The sequence below is a fragment of the Gymnodraco acuticeps genome, unplaced genomic scaffold, assembly GCF_902827175.1.
Source record: "Gymnodraco acuticeps unplaced genomic scaffold, fGymAcu1.1, whole genome shotgun sequence".
Lineage (NCBI taxonomy): Eukaryota > Metazoa > Chordata > Actinopteri > Perciformes > Bathydraconidae > Gymnodraco > Gymnodraco acuticeps.
Window position 1 is genome coordinate 478,636 of NW_022991738.1, and position 24,722 is coordinate 503,357.

Below are 24,722 nucleotides of genomic sequence, written 5' to 3' on the forward strand. Positions count from 1 at the left end.
GTTATCCATCTGAATGTGTTGAAATATGATAAACTTTGGCAACATCAACAATTTAGCTAAATAAGTGTGTTCTTTTCACCGGAAACAGACGTAGACCTATATGGGATATTTCGAGCATCATTGCGATGCACAGTCACTGAACTGATTACCCAAGATCCTCAGCTATGGTGGAAGCTCGGTGATTTGATGTTTTAGCCACAATGCACGTTGGGATATGGTGTTAATGCGATATGAAATCCAAAAAACATTTAGGAGTTTAGGATGGCCGAAACACTACACTACCCATAATCCTCAGCTATCGTTTGGGACTACAGTCCCTTTGCTTGACAAACCCTGTGATTAATCTTCAAGCTCTGGGATTGGATGTTGGAGTGGCAGTACGCCAAGGTTGCGCCGAGCGTCAGACAGCTCTTTGAAATGGAATGAAACCCATGGCAGACTATCCAAAACTGTACTTGAACGGGTCCAGCCCCCCCCCAGAACTACACATGCTGGCTATTGTGTTTCACAACATGTTCTATGGCAAGTCTCTACTGGGAGTTGTAGTTTTAAAAGACGTTTTTCCCACAATTAGAAGTTGCCAGTATTGAACTGTGTACATTCCTGGAGGTTTAGGGGATAGGAAACATATTGGTGTTATCAAATGTAAAACATAAAATTAATAAATGGGTGAAAATTGCTTGTGTCCATAATGGGCAGCATTAATATATACCCACATGACAGCTCATTGTTTCTTTGTAATTCTACTCCACTACAATTCAGAGGTTAACCTGGTATTTTTACTCCACTACATTTATTTTAGTTACTTTGCAGATTCTGATTAATGATGTGAAATATAAACAACCCTTAACCTGTTAAACCCCCGGGGACCCTGTTTTTTTTTTCCACAACACTGTGTCTCAGGGGATCTTAATATTTAAGAACCTATTAATGTGTTATACCAGATTGACGGAAATAATCTCAGCTAACTGACGATACAAACAATTTGTACCATAACAAAACACAAGTCTCATAAGAAGCATCTAAATGACCCCTTAGCGAAAAATGATAACGGACATTGGCACAGAACTCAAGATAAAAGTACCCTTATTACTTATCGTAGCTGCACATACAAGATATACGATTAAAGCTGAGGTTCCACAGATTATTTAGGTATATAGTATTATCACTGAGTGATCCGGACTCGCGACAGGGGAAGCAAATACAGACATCACAACACGTACCTTTACGGAGCTTCTAGGGAGATCATCTCACCGTAGCTGTCAATCTGATCAAAAGACGTGTTCAATGGCATTAAAACCAGAAAAAAACGCGGCTGAATCGGTTAATCCATAGGTTTTTAACGTCTCTGTATAAAAAAATGATTTAATTTATAATCCATAATTCCATTTTTATGTAAAAATCGGAGAACAAATGTTAGCTGCTAATGGTAGCTACCAGAGTGGCTGCTGCTTCCGGTCTAGGCTATGCGGTAGTCTCACACACACACACACATTACCAAATAAGGACTCGTGGGAGTTCCATTGGCTCTGACGGTCAGAAAGAGATGTCACATGTCAAAATCCAGCAAGGGGGGCCAGAGATATGAAAAATCCACCCAAATGGCCCCAGAAGAGGGTTATTTTTGCTAAATCTGTCTAAAAAGGTCAAATATCACTTGTTTTGCATCAATCTTGATACAGGGTACTTATTATATGTTGTACTTTGGATTCTTAAAGCTCTTAGTCTACTAACCCATCATCCAAGGTTAGTTTTCATTATAAGTACAAAATGTTTTTTGGACGGACACTATAATTTACAGTTTTTTACCATGTTCAATCTGAATTTTATTTAAAATAAAAAACATCTATATTGAATCTGACTTTTCTACATCCAACTCACACGTTTATCATTACTTTGAGAAAAAAGATTATCAATTTGACCCTTTTAGAAGGGAAGATATGGTCATTTGTTCTGGGAATTTCATTTTCGAGCCTGAAACCTGAAAACAGGCTCAGGGTTTAACAGGTTAAATCAGAATTTAGTTACACCTGAGTAAAATTCAGGGAAGGTGATTGTCAAATGCCAACAATCACGCAAGATATTTGATAGTTGGTGCTTGATCCATTTATCTGTAGATCCCTATAAAGTATATTCATTACTCGTTTATTAAAAACTGTATATAATGGCTATTTTGCACATCCCTTTCAAGATTTCTAAATTTTCTAAGGTGTATTGACATATCATATACACAACTATGGTGTAGTTTTGCAATGAAAAACTTGGGTCGCAGGTTCCTCAACAGTGCAAGACATCTATCAATATGTGTGTACCTCCACCATTAAACTGTCATATTCTGCACATTTCTACTATCTACATAACAGTATAATTCATATGTATACTATCAGTTAAAATAAGTGCTTCAACATAGTTAACATTGCAGGAAAGCAATTAGACGTTAAGTACTTTGTCAGGCTTAATATTTATCTGTAGATACCCCCAAAGCTTTTTTCTTATATAAAAGAAGACCTTAACCTAAAGTATTTTTTAATGTTTGAATAAAGGTTCATTAGTTTTTCTGTTTTGCACATCCTCCTATTAATATCTTTGTACATCCGGCACTAAACTGTTTTATTGATCACTTACAGTATCTTCTTGATTTTTTATATTCTATATTTCTATCATTGACCTTCTACTTTCCCCCTATTTTGTATATAAATATAACATATTCAACACAAATATTCAATAAGGTGCTTTAACCACTAGTAGGCGGTGCGGGTTAAAAAAAACTGTCAAGTTTACAGTGTTAACACAATAAATTATACTTTCCAGTATAAGTTTCCAGCTTAGTTCATGACGGATGTATGTTGTTATCCACACATATATTTGTTTGATATTTGAACCTACACCTGCAACAGTCAAAGACAGGCAACTATTGAAGAGTTGGAAAGGTCTGAAGATGTTAGAAATAAGGTACACACAGCATACAATGCCATAATAACTTTGTATTATTACTGTAGGACACTTATGTATGTATAACATCTGAAGATGTGTAGTTTTATTCATGTTTTCACATAATTTTACAGGATACTGCTATATTATTTCACAAGTTTTACTTCTACACATTAATATCTGTTTTGTAAAATATCACAGACAGAAAGGTATATCCGTCATTTAATGGTAAGCTATTGACATTCTGAATCCATAGATGTGTCTCCCATCACCCAAAACCCCTGAATATTCTCTCAACTCAGTGTTTACATTCTTATAAGAAGAAAAGTAATATCTTTAAAAACTACAAGTCCTTTTCTATCAGCTGTGCACCGTTATGGTGTAAATATAGCCTATTTACCAATTGGATCAAATGTAAAAGTCAGCCGAATTAGTGTTGATTCTGCAAGGAGACGTATTGTGTGAAGAGAAATTAAATATGTTGTTTAATTGCTGATATATTTATGATCCACGTCACATATTCAGTTTCTGTGGCAGTTCTTCCAGTTTGTCTAGAAGTCTTCTAATCAGGGCTCTATAAATAAAGAACTACGGCAGATGTGTAACATGTAATGCAGCCTGCCGAACCGTGTATTACAATGCCGTTATGTGATGACTTCCAATGAGAAAAGCAAGCACACTCAGATTAAAGTATTATTTTCTTTTTTGTAAATGTTTTTCGGATTTCATATCGCATAAACACCATATCCCAACGAGCATTGATGCTAAAACATCCAATCGCCGAGCTTCAACCATAGCTCAGGATCTTGGGTAATCAGTTCAGTGGGTGTGTATCGCAATGATGCTCGAAATGTCCCTTATAGGCCTCCGTCTGTTTCCGGTGATTTTATTTTGAAATTCAGTTCCTGAGGAACGGCAAAAAAGCCAGATATTATAGAATTAAACAAATAAATAAAAACAAGGATAATTGTGTGTTACTGTTGAGTAAATAACAGTGTGTTATTTAGAAAAGAATAACAAATTAGAAGGAAAAAAAGATTTAAAAAAATACAGATTTCAGTATTCCGAGGCTCTGAGCCCCATTTATTTTCCTCGCGGACAGCAAAAAAAGTCAGACATTATACGATTTAAAATAAAAACAATAATCGTGGCTTGATATTGAGTAAGAACATGTTTTTATGAACCACACAGCTTCCTGTCTTCCAAGACCCGACCGGACAAAAAGACGTAGTGCAGGCACAAAACACACTACCAATAGAAATACATTGCTTTTAAAATCGTTCTGTGTGACACGAAAAAAAGGGGGAAATCGTGTTGGTGAACACGAATCAATAGATTAAATGTCGTGACTATAACACGAAATGCCGTGAGACTGGGTTGTACATTAAGGGCAGTCATGGTACTGTGCCTACTTTTAATCTGATTTGTGAGTTAATAAATAAACTCCTTATAGATCGATTCCCTCAAAAAGAATGAGTAAAACCGTCTGATTACATTCGCGCAAGTGAACAGACATAAAGACTAATTCAATATGAATGTGTGACTTTGAGAAGCTTCCAGATCTGTGTAGAGTCCTGAGAAAGTTTAGTGAAACAGTCGACCGATATAAATACACATCAACCGACAGGAAAGCCAGCAATGGGGAGATGATTACCATGTTTCGCCACCAAAACACAGCTGCTAACTATGTTAAAATAATAACAATGTCTAAATCTATGAGTGGCAAAAGGGCTGAGAGGAGGAAGTCCAACCACACACTCGAACACCAGCACTCACACACACGTTACTTCTCATTCTGCCCACAGTGATTGTTCGCCCACATGCACGGTGTGTGTCCACCCAGGAGTTAACCGCTTGAGGAGCCGGCTACATAGCATGAGAGTGGTTGCATGAGATGCATTTAGAAAGTGCCTAACTTTTACACATGCAGAACTACACATTCATTCACAGAAGTGTATTCACGAACACACGCACACATATAGTATGTTTCAGGAACGGCCAGCTGTGTCAAAATTTCAAACATATCTCCAAAAACCTCATAATTACCATGTCCGTTTGACGTTTCGGTATTTTAGTGACCAACACACACAATCAAAAAGGTTTAATTGCTATAACTGGCAACTCAGGAGTGTGTTGTTAGACTTACACAAATATCAGTCATGACTATTTATCTATTTGCTATGAAAAGACTTAAACTTTCCCTTACAGCTAAATGTCATGGGTTAAGTGTTCAAGGCCTCTATCTAGAGCTATTTACAGAATCACAAGATGAGACATACGACTTTAAGTTAAAAATATAGGACCAAAGTAGGGTGACTAGTTTTAGTTTGGTCTGAGAGAGAACATTTTGAAGGCTTTGGCCCTGATTTACTGAAGCATTCAATGTATGCAGTGGCTTGCTGAGAAGTGTGGCCCACAGAGGGGAGAGTAGGTCCTCGAACTTGGGGGGGCTCTCTCAAAGATGCCAGGTTATACTCTGCTGAGTTCAACACATCAAGTTCAAGGGGCTATGTTTCCTTTCTCCAGGGGCTCAGAATTCCTAGCAGAATACCTGGGCCCCTTTTAAATACTGCATACTCTGCCATGTTTTAGAGAACATTTTGGAAGAGTTATGCATTGTTTGATGTCTTCATTGTATGTGTTGTAATAGCTTTCATCCACTTTACCATCATTCATTGCAAAGGCATTTTTTGTGAGGCATGATTTCTGTTTCTTAAAAGATGTTTGCAGGCTAAACGTCATGGCACGACAAAGACGCTAGTCCAGCGTTTCTCAAAGTGTGGGGTGCGCCCCATTGGTGGGGCGCAGAGATGTGATAGGTGGGTCGCGAATGGACGCGATGAACGGGAGATTATTATTATTTTTTAAATACATTTTTTGGACCTCAGGCCGGAATCGAACCTTGGTCCTCGCGGGCGGTAGTGGACTGTTACGGCCCCTACACACGACGGCGTGCGTTGCCGCTTCAACGCTTCTGCCCATTCACTTTGAATGGGGTGACGTCACGATTCGCCGAACTGCATTGTGGGAGCAAAGCGTAGCTTCTCTCGCGGTGCTCGCTGCAAAAGTAGAGCAATGTTCTACTTTTGCCGCCTCGACGGAGGCGTCAGCCAATCAAATCCTGCATATGCAAATCTGACAGTTCAAGCGCTAGCCAATCAAACCGTGTGTATGTTGGGAGAGCCAGACCGCAGTTATTTCCCATATGTAAAAAAATTGAGGAGAAAATTATCGTGGCGGTAGGGAATCACCCGGTATATGACCAGTCCCTCTTTACATACAGGGATACAAACCGGAGGAGCCAGGCATGGGGGGAGGTGGCAGAGACAGTGGGTGAAAGTGGTAGGTTTTCGCCTGTTTGGAGAGTTTATATCCAGTGTACTTCGTTTGAATGGACAGCGAGCAAGCATAGACAGTATATTTAGCCAGCATGGATGTAGCATGAATGTTGCATAAAATAGCACCATAGACATTAATGTCATACATGTTCATAATATAAAGTGTGACATGTAAAACCTTTTATGCAATTAACAGTGATAAAGGGATTTGGTTTTCATTAATGGAGGAACAATTTAGTAAATTCTTCAAGTAATTAACATTATTATTTCATTTCATTAGAGGAAGTATGCAGGACAAAATGGAAGTCACTGAGTTTGGAGGCTCTTAAAAGAGCCGTGGTGACCCTACACCACTTTATGCTGCCATGGCACTGCAGTTGGAGCGATCTGCGTGTGGCATTGTTGGAGCCCATCCTTGGTACATCACACAGGGTTGGAGTATCTGGAGCTTCATCCATGGACTCCTCGACAGGTGTGCGTGATTTCCTTCCTATCGTCTTCCTGCGGATGAAGTTGTGCAACACACAGGCGGCCCGAGATACAATGCATATACCAATGCTACCCTTGCTACCAAACCGGCATCCATTTTGGCTAGAGTGGATAGAAGAACCGGGCTTTTTTGCTGTGTATATCCGGGGCGGGACATTCATGTGATTGGTTGTTGGTCGCGTTGTTCGTAAAAAATCCCCAAGCTTCAGACACGCCCACCGCCAAGCGGTAACACACGGCGTTACCGCTTGGCGGTGGGCGTGTCTGAAGCTTGGGGATTTTTTACGAACAACGCGACCAACAACCAATCACATGAATGTCCCGCCCCGGACATACAAAGCAAAGCATTCACGCTACATCCATGCTGGCTAAATATACTGTCTTTGCTTGTAGCTGTCCATTCAAACGAAGTACACTGGATATAAACTCCCCAAACAGGCGAACACCTACCAGTTTCACCCACTGTCTCTGCCACATCCCCCCATGCCTGGCTCCTCCGGTTTGTATCCCTGTATGTAAAGAGGGACTGGTCATATAGTACCGCCACGATCATTTTCTCCTCCATTTTTTGACATGGGAAATAACTGCGGTCTGGCTTTCCCAACATACACGCGGTTTGATTGGCTAGCACTTGTAATGTCAGATTTGCATACGCGGGATTTGATTGGCTTTTGCAGCGAGCACCGCGAGAGAAGCTACGCTTTGCTCCCACAATGCAGTTCGGTGAATCGTGACGTCACCCCATTCAAAGTGAATGGGCAGAAGCGTTGAAGCGGCAACGCACGCCGCCGTGTGTAGGCTCCGTTACTGAGCGTCCACACAGCAGCGTGCGTTGATGCTTGGAGGTGGGCGTATCTGAAGCTTGGGGATTTTTTGCGAGCAACGCGACCAACAACCAATCACATGAATCTCCTGCCCCCGACATACAAAGCAATAGCAATGTTAAAACGAAGTAAACTGGATATAAAATCCCCAAACAGGCGAAAACCTACCAGATTCACCCACTGTCTCTGCCACCTCCCTCCATGCCTCGCTCCTCCGGTTTGTATCCCGGTAGATCAACAGAGACTGATCATACAGCACCGGGTGATTCACTACCGCTATAATGAATTTTCCCTCCATTTTTTTGAATATGAGGAAATGACCTGCGTAGTCTCTCCCAGCATACACGCGGTTTGATTGGCTAGTGCTTGTACTGGCAGATTTGCATAAACGGGATTTCATTGGCTGACGCCTCCGTCGAGGCGTCAAAAGTTGAACATTGCTCAACTTTTGACGCCAGCTACGCCAGCAACGCTCCACGTCGCTTCCCAAAATGCAGTTCGGCTAAAAGTGACGTCACCCCATTCAAAGTGAATGGGCAGAAGCGTTGGAAGCTTCAACGCACGCCGCTGTGTGGACGGGCCGTTACAGCCGGAGACTCGCAACGGGTGTTTGCGGCGGCGGATGCGGTACCGGCGCTGTGAAAGTCCACCTATGCCAGAGCCAGCGGCCCACCGAAGGCGGCAGCGGCAGCAGCAGCAGACACACACACACACACACACACACACACACACACACACACACACACACACACACACACACACACACACACACACACACACACACACACACACACACACACACACACACACACACACACACGTTGCAGTCGGGAAGAAAAGCAATGTGGAGCGGCACCTCACCACTTCATAATAAAGGAGTTTAACCGTGACACTTTTCAAAATCCCGTTTGTGTCCCCCCACTTTACAAATATGTTTATTATTATTTGTTTAACGCAAGCCGTCATCGCCACGGAGGACCACACAGCTTCTGTGAGCGAGCGAGCGAGACAGAGAGAGAAAGCGAGAGAGCTGTTAACTGTGATGGTTATTCTCGCGTCCAGGAAAGAGAAGCTTAAAAAGGAGACTAAATGGAGTCTCTGAGATGTTTTCAAATTGGTACTTTAATTCATAAAAGGCGCGGTACAGTCACAAACAGGATATTGTCCGACAGAAAAGCAGCTGTCTCTGGCCCTCGCTAGCAGAGAAAAGAGGCCGAACCGCTCAGGTGCTGCTCTTATATAGCTTCTGCAGGCTCCTCCCTGCGGGCCGGCCCTCCACATCTTAATGTCCGTTGTTACGTTTAAACAGAGGATTCAGGCATTGTACATTCAATACATACTTAAACACGCCTCTTCTCCTCATATTGTCTTTCATCACTTTTCCTTTAACACATTCTAAACGTTGTAGTTAATATTCTAAAAAATACAGAAAATACTTCACGGCTGGTTTGGTTTCTGGTCATTCCGGAAGTTGTCACATCTTACCCACGTCTGTAAACAATAACTTTATTCAAATAAACTATACCTTCATTTAATATTCAGCAATAATAATACGTCTATAGTTGCAGTGTTAAAATCAGTAGGTTTCTGTGTGCATCACTCCATGTCATTTCGCTACTAAATTAACCTCTATAAGAAATGGTAAACTAGCCACATGCTAACCGGAGATGAAGGATTTTCAGAATAAAAGCTTAACTGGTTGTGCACAATAATTTTCTGGTTTTTCAGTATAAAACAGCATTTAAACTGAAGGTACATTTAAGGTACATTATGCCATCAAAATATTGATTTTAATTTCTAACAGAGCACACCTTTATCTATTTAATATATTGTAAAAAATAAAGTAAGAAATCATTCCAATGTGTGCTATAGGCAGGGTTGGGTTGTAATGGAATACATGTAACGGCGTTACGTAATCAGAATACAAAAAACAAGTAGGCCTAACTGTATTCAGCTGGTGTTACATTTGAAAAACGAGTAATCTGATTACAGTTACTTTCGTAAACCTGAAGTGAATACATTTTGGAATACTTATTGGAATTATTGGTGGAAAAGTTTACTCACAAAATGTAATTCAGTACCGGCAGAACTGTGTGCACAGCGCTGCAGCGTGTCTGTGAGCGAGAGAGAGATGCAGCGCGTCTGTGAGGCCCCGCCCCCGCACGCAGATGAGAGAGAGAGAGGTCTCTTTTAAAATATATTCAAAGTTAGAAACGGAGATGGTTCGATAAAATGTGCAAGATAACGTTTATGTAGCATTTCTTTATTGTCGAAATGATGACATTTCATAACGGGATAAAATCAAAGTGAATGGAAACAGTTTTAAAAGTTATAACATCGTTTTAGATAATAAATAATAATGATAATTCATTCTATTTAGGGGCGCCTTTCAAAGCACCCGAGGACACCTTACAATTCATAACATATTCCAAGGAAAGGTTTTAAGACAGTACAAAGAATGCAGTCCGGGTGATGTTTTTTATGTGGGGTGCAGGTGAGAGGGAGCTGTCCAGAATGACACCAAGATGTTGTGTTTGAGTTCTTGAAAATGGAAAAAGAAAAAGTATTCTAAAAGTCATCTGAATACGTTCGGATTACTTTCAGAGCCATGTATTTAGTATTCAGTAACTGATTACATTTACAAAGTAACCCTCCCAACCCTGAGTATAGGACAGTAAAAAAAGAAAAAACAGTTTAAAAGGGGAGTGATTAGTAAAATATGCATACATAGAAATAAAGAATGCTAATATGTAACATAAGATAATAATAAACCAGTTTAAAGGATTTGTTATTGGTTGTGATCATATTCTAAAGATGTTTAGATTATTGAAAAGCATACAGCTCCCTTTCGTCTGAGCGTTGAGAGCTGTATCTATAAATTCATGTTGTGCTCAAAGTGCACCAGATTGATGCATTTCACTTCAACATTTAAAAAAACATCTTCCTGGGGGTGCATGCCCCCGGACCCCCCTAGAGGATGTGAGGTCCACCCTGGAGGAGGTGAGGACCCCCCTAGAGGAGGTGAGGTCCCCCCGGGAGGAGGTGTGGACCCCCCTAGAGTAGGTGAGGTCCCCCCTAGAGGAGGTGAGGTCAACCCCAAAATAAAGCAGGTTCAAATAATTAAATTGCATACATGTTCTTTTAGTAAACACTGAAAACGGGTCCCACAGACCCAAACAGCACACAAAGGATAAAGGTCAGCATATAATAATGTTAAAATGTGCTAAATATATACACTGCAAAAAACTAAAAAGAGAGGAGTAAAAGTCGCTCACGTAGGGAATGGCAGAAAAAGTTTGAGAACCACTGCGCTAGTCCAAGGTTCACAGTTAGATCTCTCTTATGCAGAGTATCTGTAGGAGCTATTACACTGCTTAGATTGCAACTATAAAGTTGAAAAACGACTTCCAAAGAAAAGTTTAACACTTTCTAAAACAGTGGTCCTGTCAGGATTTTATTTCATAGAACTCCCTCTTTGAGGCTATCTTTAATGTTCCAAAACGTGCATATGAAGTCTTTTCAGTAAACGAGCAAGAGAGAGAACAATTGATTAATTTTATGTATGCACTAACGTAACCAAGACAATTTAGAAACCAGCCAACAGGCCTTTAAACAATACAAGCTAATAGGCTACCATTTAATCCAGGCAAAAGTGCATTTAATAGTCTGCAATTAGCTCAAAATCAAAGAATTCCCTCATTTAGCATCACCATCTTAAAAAAGTAAAAACCATATGCAATAGCAAGACCACCAAACCAAGCCGTTTCAAATAAACCAACAAAGGTAGATGTCTGCCAGCGGCATTTTTCTGAATGATTATTATTATTGCCATTAATGAGATTTGAGGATGGATTACACGGTAAATATGGAGAGTGGTATGTTTTAGGAGATCTCACCTAACTCTCAGCATGATATCCAATAGCACATTTCCCAAAATGTAAAACTACTCATTTTAAATAAGTATCCTGTAAACTGCTGTAGAGCCTTTAGGGCATCCTGGTTTACCGACCCACTGTAATGGACTGCTTGGCTTAGTGGGTGGCTTCTCATCTGACCAAACCTGCTGTCTGTCTGACTGATTGAGTCATGACGCACAAACTGAATTCCATGCTGCTTGCCTACTCTTAATGCTTGAGAAAGCCTCTAATTGACTGCCATGATGGCGGATTGACTAATTTCTGACTGACAGGCTGACCAACTGCCCGGAGCAGTTCACAGGGGTCCTGTGCCAATGGCCGCCTCTGCAACAAGATCCTGTGAATTTTGACAGCACTGCGATGCTTGACTTCTTTCTCCAGGCGACCTGGCACAAACCCAGTTAGCATATGTTTTCTTGGTTTCTATTTTCTTGATGTGGTATGTAAAGGGTCATGTCTATTTCAGAGCAACATCACTTGCCTCATGTGACGGTTAGACTGGACATATTGTATATAGATTGACCAATATTGGACTTTTCAAGTAATTTGTTCTGTTGACATTTTAATGACCTGTTGTCGGAAGATAGTGTTTTAAGACACGTTTTTGTAACGTCTCCACAAAACTGTATCTTATAGAAATTGAAATGCTCAAAGACTTTTAAAATGTACACAAAAGATCTGGTAAAATATCTAGCTTCCAAAGGAAATTGTTTATTTTTCTTTGCCCTCCTTTTTCATAACTTGTCATACCCCATTTACTTGCAAAGTAACAGAGCGTGTCTGCCTTATGTGGATGTGTGTCTAATGTCCGTGTGTGTGTACTCCTCTGTGAGTGTGTGTGGCTCTTCATGAGAGTTGAGAGGTCACTGACAGGGACTTTTTAGCTGGAATACACATCTGTGCCCATCCAGATGAGGGAAACAGAAATGCATCTTGGGAAGTTGAGATCAGCGAAACACAAAGCTGGTCTTTGTCTCTGCAGCTTTTGGCACAGCCTTTAACATCTCTCTCTTAACTGACATTGAGCTGAAAAGAGGAGTGATAGAAAACACTGCAGGAACATGTACACACGCAGTATGTTGATAAAAAAGAAAGCAAATCAAAACTGGTTGTCAACTTATATTTTAGGCATTTGGGTACAGCATTAGCAAAAATGTGCCTGAATTGGCATTTATTTGCACTTAACTTGAAGCATGCAAAGCCAACTGCTAAATAAGATCTCCTTCCTTGACCTGAAATAAGCAGCTTTCTCTTCCTGTGTTCCCCACAGTTTCTGGAAACACCCACAGCTTTCTAGAAAGACATTTCTCTCAAAACTTTCACCCGCAGCTGAATTTGAGACGTTGTTGAAATGCCCAGATTCCTCAGGCTATCCGGACGCTGTAGGGACTGATATTAAAAAGTGTGGCCACTCAAACCATATGTCTGTAACCATATGTCCGCTAAAGATTAAAACAATTACATAATACAATGTAAACTGAGGAGCACAGTCGAGCCTGTGAATTGGAGTTAGCAGACTTTGGATTTTTTTGTTTTGTTAGCAGGAGAGTATAGTTTATTGATTTTATAACAATAAGAAATTACACAAAAAACATTTGAATTTAATCTCTGTGTTTTAATTTTGATTCTGCCATGCACATTCCTGGCCAGCCAGGATCCATTCATATAAATCTGTAAACAAAGGCTGGGAAATGCAGCATACAATAAAACAATATGTTACATACACAATATTTACAAACACATGAATATACTAGAGTTATTGCTTGTCCTTTATAACAAATAAAATAAAAAGCTTGTGTGACAAATATATGTTACGCATGCAGAATCAGTTTTAGCATCTACTGTTTATTGCTGGTATTGCTCTTTGTATGGCTGGCAATGTGTTAGAAATATGAATAAACAAAAGGTAACAGTAGCAAACATTTAATCAAAAGGTGATCAGTATTATTTACATTATTATTTACAAATATATACAATTGTATTCTACTGCCTGAATAGTTGCTATATTATATGGAAGCCCAAACCAGAGTTAATATGCATTCTGACAGTTGTTGTTTTGGCTTGCAAAATTGATGGTGGGTGGCTGGAAGTGAAACCCCCTTTTTGTCTACCGCTGCCTGAGGTCCTATGTCATTTTCATCATGTTATATTTTGACCTTCACATGGGAAATTGTGGGATTTTGTAGGGTGCAACATCAATTTGATAAAAAAAACATGAGGTCATGATATCATGTCAGCAAGATATACGGCAGCCCCAATGTAATTATTATGGATATTTTGGTAAGACATATGGCAAAAGACATCCAGGATCATCATTCTCACCAAACTTAGAGGAGAAGCATTGAGTACAACTCTCTTACATATTTTGGGTCAGAAGGTGAAAAGCTGAATTTACTGTATGACTGGATGTAATTACAGGTTGAAAGATGATAATGAGTGGGCTTGCTGGATGTGAAGTGGCCTTGTCTGATGGTACTCTGTCCATTGGGAGCGGTTCTTCAGATGATTGCAAACACTCTGAAGGCTTTTCCAACTGTCGGGTTCACTAAACTGGACAAAAAAAAGAACAAGGAGTGAATAAAGATGTCAACAGTGAACCCCCCCATCCCCCTTTGTTTTTAAACTACGATTTCTGAATATTTAGAAATGAATTTAGTCCGTCCAGAATGCACCAGGAACAGCAACATTTTCAAAGGTCAGCTGATCTACTGATCTATTACATTTTCCTTTGAATAGGCTAAGAAATTGACTGCATCCTACTGGTTGGCATTTTTCTTACATAATCTAAGAAACTAAAAATGGGAAATAGAACCCTCCTTCTCAGTTCTTGGTTTGTTTGTTGTACGTTTAACCCTCTGAAAATGTTGGTGGATAATCTGACTGGAATTACCATTACTGACTTTTGAACATTGTGGGTTTACTGTAAATATGTGTACTTTTGTTTTGAACCCTGCAGTACCTCTCTGAGGAGATGCTATTCTGGTAGCTGCCGCTGTACTGCCTCCTTTTCTCCACAGGCATCACGTCGAGGTACCCTCCTGCCTCATTCTGGATAACTCCAGAATGAATGGCTGCCCTGCAGATACTGGATTTCTGAAAGAGAAATAAACAAATTATTGATACTCTGCAGTAATTTAAGACACCATTCATGTTATTAAATACTATATCTTTGCTTTACTGACTATGATATGTCAACATGAAGTCAATGAAAGACTCAATTTATGACAATGATGCAAGAACTTACATCTGAGAAGTATGTTGTCCCTATGACTCGTGCTCCACTCTCCCGCACACAGTTCCTGGGACAATACAACCTGAAGAAAAAGTTTATTTAGTACCTGAAATAATGTCAGTGCATACACAGGATTTAATGTATGTTATTGTTTTAAATGCAGAGCCTGATAATTATAGGTTATTGGATTGATCGTTGACGTTACTGAAGCGTTAGCAGGTTAGCTAATGGTTAGCATACTCTGGCTATAGGCTAGTGGTGATACTTTGTTCTGAATCTTACATGTCACATGGGCCAAATAGCTACTATTACCTAGAATGACTGTGACTCATTGGTCTAGTCGATTGTGGTTAAATTGAGCGAGATATTTTCAGTCTCCTTAAGGAATAGGCTACATCTAAAGCAGAATGTTACCTGGCACAGTGTCGCACAGGTTTCTTGTAAGGGCAGAAAAGTGCAACAGTGGTGTCACATCTTACTGCCTTGACTGAAAGAAAAAAAGGCAATGTACAATGAATGTGTTTCTGTATGCAGATGACATGTTGTTATATATCTTTAATGAGATACAAACAGTGTATGCTCCTTACCAGGAACTGTCTCTATTTTGAATGAATTTGCACTTCGGTTTTTCCTGCAAATTTAAGAAAAGGGTATGATCCATCATTCCAATTTTACTCAATACTAGAATAGAAAAAGACTAAATAAATAGAATGATTCATACCCTATTGATTGGATACCATTCTTGTATGACTTGCTGAATTGTTGTTTTCTACCCAGTCTTGTCACATCCAGCCATCCTCCATCATTGTCAATAACACCAGCGTGCAAACCAGCTCCACACACACTGGATTGCTGCAATTAAAGACAAAGTCAAAATATAACTGTAAATCAACCTACATTTTAGGGCTTTAAGAAAATATCAAAACACTTGACTAACACAATAGTGATACTCAAGTATATATACATATATATATATGTTTTGTGATACTGTATCTAAAATAACAGCCTGGATCAAAATACGTATCGTATCCCCAGTTTTTTGCAAATAAACAACCCCAATTAATTTTCCATGAATACATAAATGTAATTGCAGGTTTAAAAATGTACTGAAAATGTAAGTTGTCTCTGGTGATCCTTTACCATGTCATAATGTCCACTCCCAACGACTCTTCCAGGGCTGTCGAGGCAGCCAGGTGGACACTCATATCTAAGGAAAGGAACAAGAGTATAGTGAACACATGTTGGCAATGGTACTTAACCCATTATAGTTGACTATTTTACTTTACATTATTTATGATCTACTCCCATCTGAGTTGTCCTGATAATTCCCACCTACCTTATCACATGATATTTTTCAGAATTTGCATCAAGTGTCACTATATTCCAAAGCATTTACCTGTTACAGGTTGTTCCCTTGCACCGATCTCTCAGTTTAGTTTCACAGTCGACCTGTTGACCTACAATAAAACATAAAAAAGAGCTTTTACAACCTCATTTTAATACCAGTAATGATGTACACTCTCAAAACGGCTTCACATGGAGAGATGTAGTATTTTCAGAGCATTGCTTACACATCTGCTCTGTGTTGAGAACCTGGTTTCTCTCCAGGTTGTCGTTGGGTGAGGGGTCTGGTGTCTGGGCCCTGGGCTGCGGCTCCTTGTCCCTCACTGGTTCTGTTTCAGGTTCAATGTAGTTGGTCTCCTCAAGCTCAGGAGCTGGACGCCTGTCAACACCCCCATCTAAAAACATGGATACAAGATTGTCACTGCATTGTATTTAATTTGAGCCCATTTTCTCTTGGTTAAACTATTATTAACTTTAAGGGTAGGTATAAAGGTATGTAAGGAGATAAGATAAGGCAAAAATAGTAAGACTCTTGATCCTAACTCACCTTTGTAGCAGAGATTGTCCCTGCAGCCTCCAGCATAGCTAGCTGGACATGCAGAACAGGGTGATCCATATTTGTACGGAGCATGACCCCACCAGTTGCCTCTGAAAAAAATAGTTTTTGTCGTAGTTAAAAAAGGAAACAAAATATATATCTGATAATGAGATACAACATTAATGGTTTAAGTTTTGATCTCAGTTATTTTGCGGATGCTGAAACATGCCAAAACGTACGGTGGAGAGTAGTTGCAGACCAGATAGACAGCTTTAGTCCAGATCATTCCCCACACGTTCATGTTGTAACACACATTAATGGCACAACCAATACGATTGCTTGTTGCCCACACCAACTGAAAAATGTAAATACACACAGAAACAAAGTCAAAAGTTCAGTAGTGCTCTCACATTTGGTGGAGCATGTGACTGAATTTTCTAAAGGCAGATGTCAAGTGTTCTACTATCTGCAGTAGAGCAGGATTTTACATAATACATCTGGGTCTCACAATCACATGAGAATAATGGTAAATCGATAGGCTTCAGCTAATCCAATGGAACCAAAAAAGTGTGTCAAAACAAACAACTTTTTGCAAATATTTAATTCTAAATAAAAATGTTGTTAATTAAAAAGCCTAAAGTATTCCAAAAGCAATTCTGACTATAGATACATGGAAATAAAAAGGCCCTTACCTGAGTGTAGTGGGTACAAACAGGTCCTGAACATCTCAATGGGCAGTGTGGGTTACACTCCTGGGAGTAGGGATAGCTGTAGTGCCTCACCTCATCGTACCATGCCTGCACATGATAGGTAGGGGGACGGTCCCTAAAGTACCAGAAAAAGTGTTACACTGCATCTTTTTATAACGTCATCAAAAAGACATGTGACAAAAACTATATTCAAGTCAAGTCCATGAACGTATTCTCATCTCATTTGTTGGTAAAGACACACTGCATTGTTTTAGGTTTCCGTTAGCAAGGCAATTCACCTGTAACAAAAGGAAAGGCCATCATGGAGCATGACAAGGAAAAAGTCTTCCCTTTAACATTTTCACTGAAGACATTTTAAAACAAATATACACAGGGGTTATTGATGACATTAAAGAAGGTTGCTTTGAATGGGATGGGCCATTTCCAGCCTCCTTGTACCAAGCATTCATACAGTTAGTGAAAATATGTCAGGGTCATTAAAGTTGCATTTATATTTGTTTAGTCACTTGGGGGCAACAAAACAGGCTGAAGAAAACTGTTATATTATTACCCTATGAAGGCAAATGTGTAAGCAAACAATTGTTTATGTGGCAGACCTGGCACAACATTAGCCTGTGTGCGAAGTTGTGTTCCTGACCCCGTTACTAAGGTAAGTCCAATATTCAGTCTCTCTGTAGCTCTTTAATTAAACATGAGACAGGAACAGTGGTATCCTGAGTAAGAGACATTATCATTAAAATACTGCTGTATAAAAAAAATCATATAACTGTCAAAATTCCCTCCACTTTGTACATACACACCTGCCCCAATGCGCTCCAAGGTTTTGGCCTATTTGTGTCAACATGTGGCTCGGCCCGTGTTCCCATCGGCAGGTATGTGCCCAGTGCTCTGCGCTCCTCTCTAATTCATGATCCCATACCTGGGGAGAACACACACAAACACACAAAAGGTCCAGGGTTAAGTTGTTACGTGCCTTTGGAAAGATGAACATAACCTATACTCTAAAGGTCCGCTAGGGTAGGTGGCTCATATTTTTGTCAGCTGGCACATAAAGCATTAGGTTCAGTAATATTAGTTTTCTTTTGGGCTCCAGGTTAAACTCAATGAGTTTGTTTGAGGTCAGAGCTTCTTTGCCTCCAATTGATGTTTGCAGACCTGGAACTCCTGGATTACCTTCATGATTTAAGTGGGCTAAGTGGCCACTTACCATAGTTGAGGCTGTAATTGCTACTCATTGCATTTTTTAAGATATCGAGTAAACTAAACTACTTTAAATTCCATTGTACTTAATCTGAAAGTAACCTGAGGGAAAGTGAACCTGAAAGATGAATCTGCTCTTTACTTTAAGGTAAAGTGGCTGTATGTATGTCTCTCGCAAATTTAACACAGTATAGTCAAAACTAGGCCCCTCCTATTAGGCACACACATGTACTCTCCTACGCACAGACACATACATGAGAGAGAAGGAACACAGAGAGGTATCACTACCACCACATCAACTTGCAGTGTTGTGCTACTATTCATTGCGGTGGTTTCCAGTAAGTTTTGGTCTCATAAAACAAGCTGAGGCAGAAAAATATGACAAATAAAAGCTACCTAAAACAGAGACTCTCTGTTTTGGGGGCTTGAAGCCATTTTTACTGTAAAAACTTCCCACAAAGCAAGAAAGCAGAGTATTGAGTATTTCCAATGTACCGTATTTTAATGGTGACTTTGTTTGCGAGGGAGAAGAAAAGGTGCAGTGTGCTCTGTCGTTGAACTGTTTGGTTGCATTACAGCTATCACACGTCAAAACTAACAGGATAATGCTCAAGTGTGGAGTTGCAACTGCTGTGATTTACCACTATAATGTGTTCCATATGCTTGGCAAGGCTAGCACACTGTGCACACTGTTGCTCATTCACTGTGGTGCTGCTTACTGTTCAGGTCTGATTGGAGAAGAGACATTTTGACTCTTTGGCTCTTTACTCCTTTGGCCATGGTCCAGCTGTGGCTGGGATGCCAACACTGTTGTTGTGTGTTTTCTGCTTTGCCCTTCTTACTATATATATGTTTCCAAGATCATTACATAATATTTAAAGTGTTTGGTCAAATTTGGATCATTCCAATTGTTGCCACCTTCGCCAAGGAGGTTACGTTTTCGCCTTGGTTTGTCCCTCTGTAGGATTATGGAAGAAATTGTTTTATATTTTTAGGAATTTAATTGGAAGGTGTAAAATTCGGCAGAGAATATCCATTTCATTTTGGTTTGGATCCAAATAACTGCGGGGAAACACAACATTTAATGATGTGTCACTTTCTCCAACATTGCTATAAGGGCATTGGTGCGACAGTATATTCATGTCATCGAATAATAAAACAAATGTATGTATGATAAAAGGAAGACAACGTGTTCTTTAAATGCTCTAAGCAATAAGATCCAACACATCTTCTAACATTACGATTTAAAGCTCACTAACACATCAAAGTTAGAGAAAGCTAGCTAGCTAGAGAAATTGAACCATACGAGAAGCTTAAGTTATAAATGCAAAAGAAGAACAAATCCGCTTGGAACAGATTGAAAAACTTCGCCAAGAAATGTTTAAAGCACTTATTAGAACTTAGATTATTGGACTACTTGTAATGAAATACTACCCACCTGCACAGGCCACGTGTCACTACTCCTGCAGGTTATAATGACGATTGAGTTTACTACAAAGAATCGACAGTGGATACTAATGATCACTGTCAGCTCATTATTCTTCCTGTGATCTTGTTATTCTTCATCCTCAATTATCCATCACAGAGGAAGATGGACTGCCCGCTGGCCTTAGGGGAACGGTCACTGTAACAACTAACAGTCGCCATTTGCATTCCAAAGAGCATTAATTTCCCAAAATACAGAGCTGTTTCCAGCCATCTGCCAGGACCACCTCTGCTACAGAGGGAAGCACATGTCTTACAGCAGTGGGAATACTCAATAAAACAAGAGCCATCCTTTGGAAATGTAAAGGATGCCTATTGCTTAACATAAATGCTTGTAATTTAAGATTATGGTAATGGTTACCTTTAGAGAGATCTCTTTTTCTGGAAAATCTGCTTTGCAAGAAAGGACAGACTTAGATTAAGATGCAACGGTGCTTTACAGGAATTGCTGAGTGGCTTTTTTTTACGAAATAAAGAAGTCAGAGCTGCAAATAAACTGCAGTCCTCCTGGCCTTCAAATCCTGCAATCTAAAAACCAAACACTTGGCCCTCATCATTCTCCTGCCTCACCACATCATTATAATCAGTAATAGTATCCCTCGCTTCAGAAACACTAGATAAGTGTACATAACATACATTTACACTACCATGCCCTGCACTTCAAACGGCGAGGCTCAACATGTTTGAAATAGATTCACCGCTGTGGCACCGAAATGAGATGCGTGGAGGATCAAATAAAAGATAACATGGGTCTCGGCCAGGGTTTGAGTGAGCTGCAATGGATGGGGAGAGAGGAGGCGAAGGGAAAGTGTGAAAGCAGAGCAGGGTGAAGAAAAGCCTCAGGGAAAGCATGTGAGGCTAAAGATCTAGAAGGCAGGGAGAAAGAGAGTCAGCAGGAGGAGAAACGGAGCGATAGAGTAAGGAGACGCGGGGCAGGAAGGAAAGGAGGGAGGGCAGGATGGTTGAGGCAGAGGGCAGGACAACACTGCGGGGGTGAAAGCTGGATGTAGGCCAGGGTCAGCAAGGGCGGGCAAGCAGGAGGAAGGAGCTAGCGTGATGGGGGCTTTGGATGCAGATCTTGTTCTGTCCGTATTGCCTTCCCTATTATGCTGACACAGCTACAGTGCCAGAAGCCTGCTGTGGTCCTTTATGGTTGGACGGGCATTCAGTAAAGGGTCAATCAAAATGAACAGAATTTGTATCCGTTTAACTCTAGTAATTTTATTCTGACACTTTGTTTGAATAATACTGGTAGGGTTTATTGATTACCCCCACCACCTCTGTCTGTGTGATTGTATGTTTGTCTGTCAACAGGATTACGGAAAAATAAATACTAGCCGATTTTCATGAAACTTGGTGGAAGGGCCAAGAAAGAACCCATTGGATTCTGGATCGCATACATATCATGGTTTATGTTCCATAGTACCATTTTCCTTTAAATAAAAACATGATGAAATTAATATTTGTATTCGATTTTGAGGAAATTGACCTACAGTTTATAAGACGCAGCTTTCTCCTAAGGACTTACCATGAACTCCATGTTGGAGGCAGGAGGGTGGACCTGACCCCTCAGCTTGTTGTGAAGGTCCAGGATCAGGTGCATGTCTCCTTCGCTGATGGCCCTCTTCCCTCTGGACCTGACCTTCCACCACTCCTCATCCTTGTCCCTGTACTTGTCGAGGATGGACTCGAGATTTGTAGAGTTGTTGAGGACCACAGCCAGGACGGTCTGGGACAAGCACAGGAACAAGCTCGCTACTCTAACCCAGCCCAGGAGAGGAATAGACTTCTTCATGACCGAGTTAATCCCACTGCTGAATCAAGAATACTTTTTGATTTCTGCAAAACAAAAAGGGTAGTAAAGTATCAGAGATGGGATTTGCAAGTCACGAGTATGTCTCAAGTTGCAAGTCAAGGTCCTAAGTCCAAGCCAAAAAGCCGTTGCATTTTGAGTTCTTCACTGGCTGCCTCTTGACCATCTCGTGCTTTTTTGACCTGCAAATTACAGTATGCATATTGAATTCGTTTTTTGTTGACCCTATGTAGTTTTAATACGTAAACAAAATCAATTATATATATGTATTGTATATCCACTCAAACCTTGATGGTTCTCTCCTTCAACTTGCTGTCAGACTGGTTCAAACAAAGTAAATCAGGTGAATTAAGTGTACATTTGCTTGGAATGAATAGGATTGACATTAGTCAATTCATTAAATTAAATTAAATGAATCGATTTGTGACTTTTAATTAAATATTAAACAATGTTTTGGCTCTGGAAAGGTATCAAGTATTTTAAAGATAAAAGGCTAAAGTCCAACTAAATACGCAAGCATTGGTGTTCGATTCCAAGTCAATTTTGATTTTATAATGTCGAGTCTTAATCGAATTTATGACTTGAGTCCACAACTCTTTAGAGTAGAATAGCTTTAGTTTGAATTGCAGTAAAACATAGGAGAATATTGACTGATGGCTTAATTCAGTGTACACAATATTCATTTATCCTCTTCTAAACAAGCTTTTCCACACGACAGCATTTTTATAAAATAGCCCCAAATGCACCTTAAATCCATCCACGGTCTCTTTTTAAATAATGCTGTAATCATAGGGGACTTCAAACAGTAGGGTAATACAGCTTTCAGCAGTACGTGTGCATCTGTAGGTCACGCATCAGTACACACAGTAGGACCAGTTCCGTACTGTAGCCTACCGTAACATTTACTGAAGGCATGGTGCAGCATTGGAGCTAATTATTAAAAGACATTTCATTTTATATTTCCTTTTATTGACCCCTTTATTAACTAAACTTAGCATTGTTTGATACAAAAACTAGTTCCACTAAAGATAATACTGCACACACGATTTTAGGAATACTTAAAAAAAACGTTAGATAAGAACGACATATTTCTGTAGCAATAAAAACACACATGTCCATAACAATAAAGGTAATTTCATAGTGCAGTACTGCACTTTTACCTTTAAATTCCCTCAAATCGATCAGAGTATCTCAGGTGCAATATTCCAGATGCAAGCACTCCCTGAGATTAGGGCAAAGTTGCAGTTTTCCAACCCATGGAGCCTTTAATTCCATTCAACAAGCAATATAAGGGTAGGCAGTCCGTACATCCACGCGGGGAGAGAGAGCTCAGAAATGTCTATGTACCTGTTGAATTCCTCAGCTGGCTCAGTGCGCTGCTGGCTGCATGGGACCGCTTCTCATTTTACGTTTATATGCCAAATTCGCGTTTAGCAACGTGCAACGCAGAGGACCACGCCTCCACAAGCCCTGCTGCTCCCACTGCCTTACCGCACCCCCACCTTACAAACTCTCTCCTAGCACGCGCACGCACGCACGCGCGCGCACACACACACACACACACACTGTTTGGGTGTTGATCTATTTGAGGAGGCACCTGATCGCTACTAGATGTGACGTGAAGGTAAACGTGTTATGTTATGAGAGCAGCCCACTCCTGTCATAAATATTGCAAATGTTGCTTTTTCAATTTTTTGTTTGTTTGACAGGAAGACATGGCCCTTATTGGCACCAGAAAAAAGGCTACAGTGTAAAAACCTATGGGTCCTTATAAAGCCCCCTGGTGAGAAAATTACAAAGCCAATACGAAGTCTTAAGATTAAGAAGCTAAATTGCAGCATGGCATTTCCAATATTTTATGAATACTGTCACTGTATGTGTTTTGCGGGAACACAGTTTGCAGTCATACCCGTCCACATATAACATAACAAAGGTGATTATTTAGTAATAATTAGTTGCACAAATGCATCAAACATCACCATTCATGAGCATCTGTGAGTGTTGTGTTGATTTTCCTTGAGGGCTGAACTTTAGGATCACATCAGGTCTTTTGCTGTGTGTGAGAAGCCAGCAGGGTGGCCAGTATTCCCCTGCGACACAACCACAAAGCACTGATTCATCTGCTTTTGCATACACTAGATTTTGTGAAAGTTTGTGGGCTGTGTTTTTGTGTGTGCTCTCTCTTACTCTCTCTCTCTAAGCTTCCTCAACTCCAACATACTCTGTTCTGACTGTCTTTCAGCACAAAGAAGATCATTTCTTTAAAGAGGACATAATCATGCTCATTTTCAGGTTAATATTTGTATTTTGTGCCTCTACTATAACATATTTCCATGCTTTCATGTTAAAAAAGCTCTCATACTTGCTGTGCTGCAGCACTTCTTTTCACCCTCTGTCTGAAACCAGAGCTCAGTCTTCTGTGATTGGTAAGCTGGCTGGCTCTGTTGTGATTGGTCAACCACTAAGAGATGTCCAACCCCTTGGCCTATCACGTACAATGGGTTGGAGCGCTTGCCAATAGAAGCGCAAGTGTTACATAGTGATGTCATTATGTAACAGAAGTAAACAAAGAGACTGTTTAAGGCAGGGGGGGGGGAGTGTGTGGGGAAGAAACTCCCTCTGTAGGGAAGTTTTGGATTTTAGCCTTTGCAGACCATTTAAATGCACAACAACCTATAAAACACAATACAGGAAAGGTAAAAACCCAAAAAGCATAATAAGGCCCCTTTAAAAATGGGTTTTGCAAACAAACGCAAAAAGGGGAAACATATTGAAACACTGCAAATAAGAGCTAATAAATAACGAATGAATGTGCACACCAACAGTCTTTTCATGCTGAACTCGATGTGAATACAAGTGAACGTATATATACAACAGTATATATAGCAGTGTGATATACCA

General features: G+C 40.1%; 1 protein-coding gene across 6 annotated transcripts in view; it reads right to left on the minus strand.

Moving 5' to 3' along the window:
• Window positions 1-13,111: 13,111 nt before the first annotated feature.
• The window catches only part of crispld1b (cysteine-rich secretory protein LCCL domain containing 1b), a 30,061-nt gene continuing 18,450 nt past the window's right edge, over window positions 13,112-24,722 (minus strand). For 4 of the 6 annotated variants that reach the window (XM_034199095.1, XM_034199097.1, XM_034199096.1 and 1 more), the window contains 14 exons: window positions 21,537-21,847; window positions 18,124-18,242; window positions 17,306-17,438; window positions 16,853-16,968; window positions 16,623-16,723; window positions 16,303-16,470; window positions 16,128-16,188; window positions 15,872-15,938; window positions 15,453-15,583; window positions 15,319-15,362; window positions 15,146-15,218; window positions 14,744-14,813; window positions 14,459-14,592; window positions 13,112-14,049 (listed from right to left, as the gene is read on the minus strand). In XM_034199095.1, the coding sequence (XP_034054986.1) occupies window positions 13,998-14,049; window positions 14,459-14,592; window positions 14,744-14,813; window positions 15,146-15,218; window positions 15,319-15,362; window positions 15,453-15,583; window positions 15,872-15,938; window positions 16,128-16,188; window positions 16,303-16,470; window positions 16,623-16,723; window positions 16,853-16,968; window positions 17,306-17,438; window positions 18,124-18,242; window positions 21,537-21,803 (1,536 nt within the window). In that variant the 5' untranslated portion in view covers window positions 21,804-21,847 and the 3' untranslated portion in view covers window positions 13,112-13,997. Of the gene's footprint in view, window positions 14,050-14,458; window positions 14,593-14,743; window positions 14,814-15,145; window positions 15,219-15,318; window positions 15,363-15,452; window positions 15,584-15,871; window positions 15,939-16,127; window positions 16,189-16,302; window positions 16,471-16,622; window positions 16,724-16,852; window positions 16,969-17,305; window positions 17,439-18,123; window positions 18,243-21,536; window positions 21,848-22,981; window positions 23,242-24,722 lie in introns of those variants that run through there. The other 2 variants (XM_034199099.1, XM_034199094.1) reach the window with 2 other exon arrangements.